We start from the raw sequence: 12,693 nt of genomic DNA on the forward strand, positions 1-12,693 counted from the left end.
TTATGGGGGCGCGGTGGCTCAGTGGTAGAGCGTTCACCTCCGTTGCTTGGGGTCCCTGGTTCGATCCCAGCTCGCGCCGTGTGGACTTTGTGGTGGACAAACACCGTGCTCGTGGGTTTTCTCGGGGTTCTCCCGTTTCCTCCCACTTTCTTCATTCCACCATTTCACTCATCTCTCATATCACAGTCTCCTTTAGCCTAACTGGCATAACCGTGGGACGTTAAACTTAAAGATTTCATTTCATTTGTTCGTTTCCTCCTTTTTCATCCCACCAATCCTTCCATCATCATTCACTTCCCTTAATCAGCCCTCTCTCTTAGCCTAAAGGGCATAATCATGGGACGTTAAACTGAAAGATTTCATTTGATTTTAACCCTTATCCGGGCAAGCTATTTTTGTAACGTAGACGGCAACTTGAGCCTTACCAACTCGATATGTTCATGACTTTAACTTCGACTAAAGATAGAAGAATTCAGAATTTTATGTCATCGAAATATTTGTGGTTATTGAGAAATTCGAAAAAAAATATGAAGCTATCGGTTGCCCGGATAAGAGTTAAAATCACATTAGTATTTCGTTTGGTTTGTACTTATAAAAAAAAAATAATAAGTACATATTTTGAGGAAGATATACAGATATCTGGCAATAATAATAATAATAATGTTGCCATGTATAAGCAAGAATACAAAGGCTTACAAATACTTCCGTTCCAGATTGAATCAATATTTGTACATATTGTGCTGGTAGCTCGTTTAACCAAACAACCAATTTCCATTTCAGGAAGAGTACTTAGTAAATCCCTCATTCGGAATATATATGATCAATGGAGGGCTAAACAATATAGTTTGCCGCTTTATCCAGTGTAAAGTAGGATTGTAGCTCATTTTATCCAGTGTATACCTGAGCTTGAAGGAAGGGGGCTATAGCCCCCTTGGATCCGCGCCTATATATATATATATATATATATATATATATAAACAAACTTGATCTGTAGTTCGTCAGCTTACCCAACTGAGCGACTACCTAAATCTGAGACAGAAGGCTCATTCGATCCCAGATTGATTCAGAAAAGAATATCTATATTCGGCTGTAAAAACACCTGTCTCTTTGTAAATTTTATTGGACTTTATAACCGCAATTAGACATTGAGTCAGGCGGCTATATTATTTAAATAATGAAAAGTCTTATTTCACATTCAGTTCTTTATTATTGGTGGCTTTATGGCTCTTAACCTTTTAGGATCTTATGGTACAATTTGTACAGTCCGCAGCAAAAAACTTGCAACAGGAGCAGGTACGTTCATTGTGAAGTCTTTTCTCCAAAATAAGTGTGCAGGGGAAGACGCCGAGGTTTCTCCTGGCGTGATTCGTGCCACTTAGACGTTATGTTGATTCCCTGGGCTGTTAGGCGTAGTTTCACAATAAACTTACATGCTCATGTTGCAGGTTTTTTGCTGCGGACTGTACCATACGGGTGTTTCATGGTACATTGCGTTATAACTCCTATTTGAGCTTTTTCGTCCTTTTTGTTTGTTTGTTTGTTTTGTTTTTGTTTCAGAGGCATTGTAGAACACGTAACGTATGGTTTCACACCTTCCTGCGTCGAGACATAGGAGGTGATGACGTCATAACTTTTAAACAATATATTTTCTTTTATTAGGCCTATGTTCATGATTTTTTGGCGGGCTTATTTTTGCATCTAGAAGGTTGAAATTTTGCACAAACATACAGTCCACCGAGTAGTATTTATCATGTTTTTCTTTTTTTTCGTATCTCTGCTTTAAAACAGGGAGGGGGGTCCAGAGGGCAAAAAGTTGAAAAAAGGGATATTTCAACCAAAAAATCCCTTTCTTCGGGATTTTCCCTCCTTAGATACATGATGGAGACATGTGAATGGTATCGTCTGAAAGGTAGTTTTGTTCTGAAGAAAATGAGTGGCGGATTATAGTTCTAGGGTAAATAGGGATGTCTCAGGAATTTTTTTTTACCAGAGATAAGGGTCTTTTGCGGTAATCTGGGGCATTGTGGGGATTCTTGATAAAATTTCTTCCGCCCTTACTATTCAAGATAGAGGCCTAAAATTTGGCACACACATTCAGTCTACCGATTAGTATTTATCAGATTTTTTTTTTTGAGATCTCTACGTTCACACAGGGCCGTTCCAGAGGGTCCCAAAGTGTGAAAAAAATTTTCCCCAAAATTTTCCATTTGACCTCACTTTTTCCCTCTCGTGGTATATGGTATGGGTATGTAATTGGTACCGTTTGGAAGCCTGCTCTGTTCTGAAGAGAATGAGGTATGAACCATGATCCTAGGGAAAATAGTGACGATGCAGTAGCTGCTTGACTGAAAGTCTAAAAAAATACCCCAAAAACCCAAGATCCTAAAAGGGTTAATAATTGAGCATTGAATGTGACACTTCATATATAAGTCAAACCAAACGCAATATTAACATCCGAATTAAAGAACGCATTAGACAAAAAGTCACAAGAGGGTATCTTGGGATTGTCTCTTCACTTAAACAACATGCACACTATATAAAACAGGTTAATGTGATACGTTCAGGAAAAAAAAAAAAAAAAAAAAGAGAGAGAGAGAGAGATTAAAGAATTTTTTATTCATAAATATAAACCAGGTTTAAATCTGGATCTTGGTAAAATTGATAGAATCTGGTTACGACCTTTGATGTATATTTTGGATCTGACAATAGTGACGTAACATAGAATCGTGCTTCTTTCGACTCAGCCCTTTCTTGCGCTCACTGTCTCTCTGCTCGGGGTTTTTTAATACCCGTCTCTCACGTTATATTTATTTGATGGTATGTATTCCTTTTTCCATACCATATTTCTTTCACCCATTTTTATCCTTCTTATCTTGCCACTGAAGACAAGCTACCTACTACTAGCTTGTTGTTCCGATACGTTTAGAGAATATTTAGTTTCCCTACAGGAGGATTTATTGGTAAGTGACAATTTTTTTGTTAATTTGAATCCTCTCAGGCGCCTACATAATTTTAACATAAAAATTATGATCATAAGCTTTGCAAAATCATAAATTTCTAGTTTATAACAGGGCTTCCACTGACCTGCAAAAGTTAGGAAATTCAGCTTAGTTGTGAACAGTCGTGGAAGGTAATTTCATGAAATAATAATAATAAAATAATAAAAATAAATAAAATTAAACTTGAAAAAGTCAGGAAATTTTAAGTACGGATTTTTATTTCTCAAAACTCATTGTTTTAAACTTTTATTTTGCTACAGCCGACATTTGGTATATGTACTTGGGAGATGGCAACTGGAGCCAGTGGTTTTGCAAAACTACTCTACCTATACACACATTTTATATATATAATATTTGAAAATAGTTACATTTAATAAAATTTTGTAAATGTTTTGGCATTCTTCATCGGGACAGGACGTTTGGGCGCCACCATTTGGGCGCGGACGTTTCGGCGCTGCCGTTTGGGCGCCGGACGTTTGGGCGCAAAGCCGTTTAGGCACTAGACGTTTGGGCGCGAGGTACATAGTAAAAATCACAATTTACGACATATAAAGTAAGCTAGACACTGAAAACTAAGCGCGAATCAAGATATATACATTTCCTACACTTTATCTTACCTCATTTATCTGTATATTTTCTATCTCTATCTTATTTATTCATCTAAATTAAATAGTTTAATGCGTTTGTGGCATTTGTTGCCTAACCTCGTCATGGATTCATTTTTCGCTTCACGATTCTGGTACTTCTGATCTAATGTTGATCTAATTTTTGTATTATATAAGAAAGCTAGGAAATGAAGGAATCAGACGAACTGTTAAAAATTTTCTTAATGTTAATTAAAATATGTTGATTTAATTTTTGTATTTTTTTTTTTAAGTTAATAATTACATACTTATGAATATTAAAATTTGTTTTCTTTCGTATTACGTTTGCCAAACTCTTCTCTTCCTTAAGTCCAATAAAGAACTACCAATAAAAGATTTCCGCGCACTCGAGTTGAGGGAAGTGGCCGCGCGTAGCGTAGTCGCTAACGCCCTCGCCTTCGGTGCGAGCGGTCCCTGGTTCGATTCCCGGTGGGGGCAGTCGGTCGGAAAAGTTTAACACGCTCTTTCAGGCTAGCCACCCTGAATGAGGTTTTCCTCATTCACACCAGGCAAATGCCGGGGTGGTACCTAATTTATAGGTCCAGGCCGCTTCCTTGCTTCCCCAATCCTTTCTTCCTTCCTTTTCCCCGGATAGTGTGCTCCCTCAAACGCGACGGGCTAAATGGCCTTAGATGCCGAGAGCCCAGAAATATAAAAATCCTAATCGAGTTGAGAGAAAGATATTTCGCATACAGGGTGTCTAAAAGACATTGAGTTTAGGAACTGCAGTATACCGTATTTCTGGCATCACTTTTTTTTTTTTAATTAACATTCCAAACTTTTTTAAAACTTAACACACTTTTTTTCGTCCCATTGTAAACATTTAATCTGCATTAAAGAAAGTGGCGAAAGGAAAAAAAGAACGATTTCAAAGTGAAAAATAATAGTTAAGTGTACATATATTGGTCATTTAGCCACTAGAAATATGTTTTCCATTCACACTTATTGCATAACTACAGTAGAAGGCCTGCTTTAAGTTTTTGAATGGAATAGGCTCACTACATATGTAATGTAGTCAATCATATTTAGTCTTGTCTACTTACCTTTGGCTTGAAAAGTTATCAAATAAAAAGCACACTTAACTTTGGTTGAAACTTAAATTTACAAAAATTAATTGTTAATTTAGTTTTTAGAATTTCGAAATTCCAGTATTTCTAGTATGTAAAACAATATCCAGTATAGTTCAAGGACTTCCACTACAGTAGACACCTTGTGATATCTTGATTCGAACTTAGTACTCAGCGCCTAACATAATGACTTTTTAATTTAACTCGCGCCCAAACGTTTGGCTCCCAAATGGCTTCGCGCCCAAACGTCTGGCGCCCAAACGTCCAGTGCCCAAACGGCGGGGCCCAAACGTCCGCGCCCAAATGGCGGCGCCCAAACGTCACGTACCGTTCTTCATTGCCTTTGTTATTCACTTAAATTCAGAGCTTACCAAACAACCCTAATTTCCAAGTTAAACGACTATAAGAGTGTAAAATCGCTGTGTGCGAAGCTTCTTTATCGCGTTGGTTTAATGTTTTGGAAGTATCACTAAACTAAGGCAGTGTTGGAGTACTTAGTTGCGATACTTGGATCGATATTGCAATTTCAATATTTTTTTGAGCCAAAGCCGGTGGCTAGATTAAGTTAGATTTCTGCATTTACGTCTCACAATTACGACCTGTAGCCTAGTTGGTTGAATGAGAATGGGGGAAAATGGGCAACTCTAATCAAAAAAAGCCCACGGTCACTGTGTTCAACGCACATGACTTGGGATCGAACCAGTGAGCCCCCTCGTACCAGAAGTTAGGTCTCTACCACTGGTCCATTTTTTCCTCATGGGGTATGGGTGCGTGCTCCCTCAATCTAGGTCTCGTGTAGGCTAGATAGTTTGGTGGGGAAGTCCCTATACTGAGGGTCGTCCTTGCAGATAGACCATTCACCCACAAACTGCACCGAATTACGAGGGTCGTCCAGAAAGTAAATAACTTTTTGGCGTGGTTAAATAAAGATAAAATATATCAGCATAAAACTTTATTTACAAAGCCACAGGACCTTACTCGACTTTTCTATGTAATCATCATAGTTGTCAAGACATTGTTATAACGTGGGACCAATTCTTCAATGCCAATGCTAAACTCATCTACCGCCAAAGATTTGAGCCCGGGCGTCACTGCTTCCTTGAGTAACCAGGGTGCACTATCACTATTTCATGTAGGAGCAATCGTGAAATTTCTTGAAGATTCGTGTAACGTGCTCAAAGTTGAACGTCGGTTTTTCCTGATTTTTTCTTAGACTTTTTTCCTTCAGTTCTTCCGTAACAAGTGATGGCCTCCCACTCTGATCATCATGCACGCTGGTCCTTCGTTGATTAAACATAATGCACCATTTCCTCACTGATGACTCGTTCATTGCACTATCACCGTCAACATTCTTTATTTGCTTATAAACTTCAATAGACTTAACCTTTTGCGCGTTCAGAAAACGAATGACACTCCGTACTTAAATTTGGAGAGATTTTCGATTGACGCCGCGCGCAATCGTTCTCCTCCTCCTCACTTTCGGAATTAGAACCTGTGACTTTCATTTCGTGGTAGTATTCCTGTGAATGCCTGGCCTCTTCGCAAAGTCGGGTTTCAACTATATTTTGGTCTACATTAACTGCATTCATGGTGGAAGCTTGTTGATTGCCATCTGTTGTCCCAAACTTCTCCAGAGTTTGCACTTCTTGGAGTTTCTGGATCTGGTGTGAATGATAATTGACTTGAATTTGTACTGCTTTCACAGAACTCCTTACAGCCGTAAAATTGTGAACAATTTGTTGTATTTTAGCATTCGTTTCTTCCCATTTGGCATTTATTTGTTGTCATTAGTTCGATTTTAACATCTGCTTAATGCATTTTTTCATTTAGCTGTTGAGTCATCGAGTTCATTTGCTGTCCAAGTTGCCGTGTAAGATCAATTACATTCGTTGTAAACTCAGGTGCTGTCATATCTTCATCATCAACTCTAGTCCTAATGCTATCTCCATTCTCTTGAATATTCATTTTGGTATTTCTATACACTTTCTTGTTATTACGTAACAAAATATAATCCATTTTGGCTACAGAATATTTATGACGTAGATGAGACAGTTATACTTTTACTTCCAACTAATCTCAAGGTTCCTGGGCGGTAAAACCAAATATATATATATATAACCTTAAATTATATATATTGCCACAGTTCGTCAGTTTATATTTTGTAGCAATTAATAGTCACATTACTATACGCTGTTTACTGCATAAATAAAAACGTATTAACCGTAGCATTCAATATATTGTAACTGTTTTCCTTACACATAATTGAAAACTTACATACATCCTTATAGTTTCGGCGTTCTAATGTTATATATTATTTTTTATATCAATCCATAAGAACATAGATACCATACCATCTATTAGCAACCGAGATCAATATCGATTCAATGTCATGACAAGTAAATTACAGAAGTCAACATAAAAACTTGAAATAATCAACAAACAAATAAATATTAATTAGTACATTTTAAACTTTTTCCTTCTCTTCTGGTTAATGCAACATTTAGAAGCAGATTTTGCCCTAAAGATTATAATAATCGCACGTAAGCGTTATCCTTACAGATTCAAATCCCTGGGTCATCTATCCTCACTGAGAATTCTGTTTCCCTCAAAACAAGCCAGGTAAATACTGGGAGTACCTGAAGGTCAATTGTATTCAAGTGTAATTTTGAGATAATTGAGATGAATCTTTGTTAATATTCTATCATTAACACTTTGCGTGATAATCACGTATATGTATGACATGATCGAACATCCGTAGAGTGCAGTACGAATAACTACCACTTTTCATTCAAAATTTTATGGGTTTTCTTTCATACTTATACGGAGTTAGCATTCTTGAATTATTCCTTGAATTTCATATATCAATTGTCGCTAAATGATCCGTACTGTTTTGTTATCTTTGAAAGGCATGTGCATGATTTACAGCAAATATACCAAGAAAATCTGTCGGACGATATCATATGGCTCAATTTGGAAGATCTAATGGTTGTGCTTAACCATTAAAACTACCAGCAACAAAATTCTAAGTTCATGAAGTTTACCGTGAGGCATTGACTGTATACAAAGATGATCCGCATGTGAGACTTCTAGGATTAGGAATTACTAGGTTGACTCCAGGGAAGGCTAGAAGGAAGGATACTTGCTACGAATGCGCCATTATAAAGTCGCACTTTGTAAAGGATCCTGCTTCAAAGTTTTCGATTCAAAAAGACCACGTCGTAAACTGTAGTGCAGTGTAGATGATGAAAATGTAATCCAATATACAGGGTGGCCCAAAAGTAGGTATACGCCCCTGCATTGATCAAGTTTAACATTCTAGCTTATAGGTTTATTTGCTTCGGCTGTTCCGGGCTTAAGGTATAAGAAAAAATGCATTGAGAACAAATAATAATAAAAGCTAGGTCTGCCTGTTTGATAACAATAAAATATGATATGAAATACAGTGAGCAGATGAGTACGGGACTGTACACCTACTTTTGGGCCACCCTGTGTATAAAATAATTAAAAAAACAAATATAAGTATAATACAGTGCAAATGCTCTCTTTATGCATATTATGTTTCGCCAACTTGTTTGGGAATTTGTGCAGTACGCAAGACACTCTCCAATATAACTTTATTATTGGAATGTAAAATGATATAGCAAAACAGAGGAAGCTTCAAACTTACCAGTGATGTATAGTTTTTGCTTTCTCAATTTCGAGATATGATATTTTTTAAAAATATAGCAAAAAGACAGCATTCTTGGGAAGGCCTGTCTGAGGCCAGCACTTAGTGTTAAGTGAATGAATTGTTTGCAATCTGTAATTAAGTGACACATGGAAAATACTTTGTTTCTTCATATATTGCTTTTCAGTGGTATTCTGTTCTGGGATCTCTTGATAAATAAATATCATAAACAAATTCTGAAAGTAGGCACAAACTGAAACACGAGTGCAGAAAAAAATTGTAACTACTGATAGAAGGTATAAGGGACATATTCATAAGAAAAGTTATTTTCCTTTTGCTTTTTTTTCTTAATGAGTATTTCCTTTCTAACTTGGAACGTCAGCAAGTTTTTTTTTTCTTTTTCTTAAACTGCGTCACCATCCACAGGTGGTCCACCAGGTCTGGACCCCCCTCCAATCTTTCGACAAGTCCTCTCAATAGAAATTTGTGGGTTCGCGCCTGCACTGGATCCTTATTTTTACATCTCCTATTATAGTATTAGTTTTGATATAAAAAACGATTTACACAGAGTATTCGTAGACTTTATTTCGGTTTTTACTTACACCTAATCTAAAGATACGGTGCAGGCGCGCACCCAGAATTTTTTGTTGAGGAGTCCAAAGTTGAAGATTGGAGGGGGATCCGGTAACGTAGTATAAAAGTTACTGACGATATTCCCAGCGGGGAAGAAAATATTCAATTAAAGGAACAAAGTTTAGACATACGAGGTAAGTAATTTTTCTTAATTGTATAAATACAGTAAGGTTATCACTTCAAGTTTGGAAGTATTTTTTTTTGGGGTGGGGGGTGGGGGGGGAGGTGAACATTGAAAAGCCACGATGTCTGTTGGTAAGTCGTCGACGTCCTTACCTCGAGGTTATTTTGGTGGAGGCGAGAATTTTTCCCTTCTGCTCTTGATCCAAAGCGATTTAGGTAAGCAGGGTACCTGAAGAAATCTGAGGTAAGAGCGGCCGGAGCGTGGAAAATCTTACCTTTACCTCGGCCCATGCTTAATGCTGGGCATCATTTACTTCCTATTCAGGATAGCTGTCGCCATCAAAATTTCAAAGAATCAATAAGGACATAATAACACGTGCCAATACCCATGTTAACATTTCCGTTGCAATAAATTTTGGTTTCGACAGTCCAGATCTGGTTTGGTTAAATTAAGATCAGTCCATTTTTCTGCGAAGCGTAGTCGATGACCAAAATCGTAATTAAATGATAGATTAATGGATGGATGCAGGTTACTGTCATGAAGTAAGTTCTTTTAGATTAGTGCCAGGTTAAGGATTTTGGATAATTTGAGTTCTGATGTGTTTTGGGAAATTTGCCATCTTCTCTCAGAAATTGCATTCACTGGCTTTCATTCGCCGGTCGGGGCTTACATCTAAAACATTTTTTCTCTCGCAAAATAACTTAGAGTGTCACGTTTGTATACCTGGTTCGTATAACTGAAACATTTTATTGAACTTATGGCATGGCAATAGAAAATAAACGGATAAATTTAGTAGGTTTCTCAATGTGTCTGTCATTATAAGCGGGGTCCATTTCCTCAGTGTAACTTTTTGTGTTCTTTACACGTGTATAAATAATAATAATAATAATTAAAAATATCTTGCTTCAAAAGGTAACAAATGACGCTTCGTAATTACTGACCAGTGTATGATAGCAGAACTATTTTTCACCTAACTATATACTGGTTCTTTGCATGAAGGGTACTATCTCAGTTGTATGTAGAATTGTTATGTCAACATTTTTATAATTGTTTTGATTGATTTTAACGCATTAGTAGGGTATTATAGTAATAATATAAACTGCTTTCTAGGCCGACACGTGCCAAAGGAAAGATGAAATGTAGCGATATGCCAATCAAAATGCGCAAAAAAGCTATCGATTGTGCTACGGAGGCAATGGAAAAGTATACGATTGAGAAGGTAAGGCTGGAATTCTGTATTAGCTGGTATTTGTAAGAGAAAAAGTTCACATTGTGGCCAACATTTTACCATATAGCGTGTAACAAAGTAAAATTTCTAGGAGTACTATGCGATTTTCACATGTTAAGGAGGCTTTTTTTACTCACGAATTCTGTGACAGAAATTTCGATTGGAAAATTCAATTTTTATGCTAGATGAATTATACAAAATAAAGCCTTTACACATACATGTTGTATCTGTATTAGGGGGAATAGTACTCTGAATGCTCAGACACCCTGTAGAACAAAATTTCGAGCCCGTGGATAAATGCTTAGTCACCACCTTCGGCGCGGCAAACCCGGGTTTGATTCGTGGTGGGAGCTACTGTAGTACGGGTTTGGAACTTGGCGTTAATCTGCAGGTCCACAATTCATAGTTTTGATGGTGAAAGGCGACCTTAACCTCCAAAACTGCCAACAACGCCTTGAGTCTTGAATTTTAAAGACGTGCTTTAATTTAGGTGTAGCCGTATTTGTGGGTGCGAGGAAGGCACTGTAACCAAAGTGAACAGGTATAAGAAATGGTATGTCACGCTGTATGGACCAAAATTATGTTTGAATAAATTGCCTTTATTAGGAAATGTCCATCTTTATTGTAAGTCACTGATTGGATATCAATTCAGTGCACAGTAGCTCCGTACTACGTGAGGAGCAGTAGAATGCCGTGAATTGAGCAGGCAGTGATAGTGTAAAATGGGGTACCTCTCTTGATTTCCAAAGAGGGTAAATTGCTTTTACTCGTTTATGTTGTGGGAACATGACGAATGAGGCAAATGTACTAGGTATATCGCAAAGGTACTGATGACTGCCTACGAAACTCACGCCGAAGAGGAATAATAGTCGGAAGCAAACCCTGAAGTCACAGATCCCAACGAGAATTAAAATCAGAACCGTCGTTCGTGCCGTTGCGGTGCAAGTGCCGGAGGAAGTCGAGCAGCACCTGCCAGTCTGGTGTCAACAATCAAACTGCCACGAGTTACATGACATAAATATACGGGCTCGAGTTGCACCGGGGATACCGCTGATAAGGAGTCAGCTCACAAGTCAAAATAAACTAACATAAACGCTTCTCAAATTGTTCATTTTTTTTTTCTTTTTTTGCGAGTGTTATGTTTCGTCGCCACATGACGTCATAGTTTCACCACTTTCAAAGAGGCGTGTCTGACCCTAGCCTTGTCGATACACTATATACATAAATTGAAATAAATTCTGACTGGTTTCTAGTCTTGATCAAACATTAAAACTTTGAACAAAAGTAATTTATTGTCTGCGATATTGTGACTAAAATTAATTCGAATGATATAAATGTGCTGTTCCGAAACTTTAATTAAAATCTCCAGTTTCTGGAGACCAAATAGGTGTTAAGTTGACGTTCCCCCAAGTGACGCTCTGCTAATTTCAAAATTACCACATTTCATAGAAGGGACGAAGCTTCAATTTTGATGTAATAACGCTAAGTCACGGGAGTAACTATAGCCAAAATAACCAACAGAAACATCGCCACAAATTGGTAAAGTATTTCTAATTTGGCCTTAACAAAGCATGGTGTAACGTTTATACAGATGTGAAAATTACTAGAACGCTTTGGGTTCGAGAGTTGTCCCAAGGTTGCATTGGCTCTTGGATTCTTGCTTTGTGTGTGTGTGTGTATGTGTGTGTGAGTGTGAGTGAGTGAATCTATCTATCTATCTAAATAGTAGGTTTAAGCTCATGTTGATGGATTATAACACAAGTTAAACAGTGTATTGATGTTGATACTGAATTAGTACAATGTCTATAAATCGAACTTTGGTAAGAAGTTCATCTTAGGACGGATTTCAAGCTAATCCTTTGGGCTTTAAATCTCAAGCTTAATCATATGTTCTAACTAGCTGAAATACCCATTCTTCGTATGGGTCAGATAAAATATCTATGTAAACAAACTAAACAACAACGAAAGAAAAAAATATCGGTCATTTTCTACTACTCGGTAAACCCCCCGCATGTATCCTCCGGCTCGCATAGAATGGAGGTTGTATTTGCAACTCAACGCCTGTAGGGGTATCACCATTCATCTTAGCGACAGCGAGAACTATGGATTTGACACTAATCTCGGTCATTTTGGATTATTTCTACATGTCTCGGTACCCCCCTGGTCATTCCCGGCCCGCGTATAATGGTACCTGAATTTGAATTCAGCGACCGCGAAAACAATGGATTTGACACTAATATTTGTAATTTTGGATTATATTTACATGGCTCGGTATCCCCCCCCCCCGCAGGTGACCCCCAGCCCGTAGCCGAATGGGGTGAATTTGGAAGT

General features: G+C 37.7%; 1 protein-coding gene across 2 annotated transcripts in view; it reads left to right on the forward strand.

The window, feature by feature from the left end:
* The window catches only part of LOC145674385 (dynein light chain LC6, flagellar outer arm-like), a 30,822-nt gene that overhangs the window by 12,494 nt on the left and 5,635 nt on the right, over positions 1-12,693 (forward strand). For both annotated transcript variants that reach the window (XM_081744360.1, XM_081744359.1), the window contains one exon: positions 10,245-10,353. In XM_081744360.1, the coding sequence (XP_081600486.1) occupies positions 10,245-10,353 (109 nt within the window). The remainder of the gene's footprint in view (positions 1-10,244; positions 10,354-12,693) is intronic.

This window comes from Thermobia domestica, chromosome 17, assembly GCF_964235325.1.
Source record: "Thermobia domestica chromosome 17, izTheDome1.hap1.1, whole genome shotgun sequence".
NCBI classification, from domain to species: Eukaryota; Metazoa; Arthropoda; class Insecta; order Zygentoma; family Lepismatidae; genus Thermobia; species Thermobia domestica.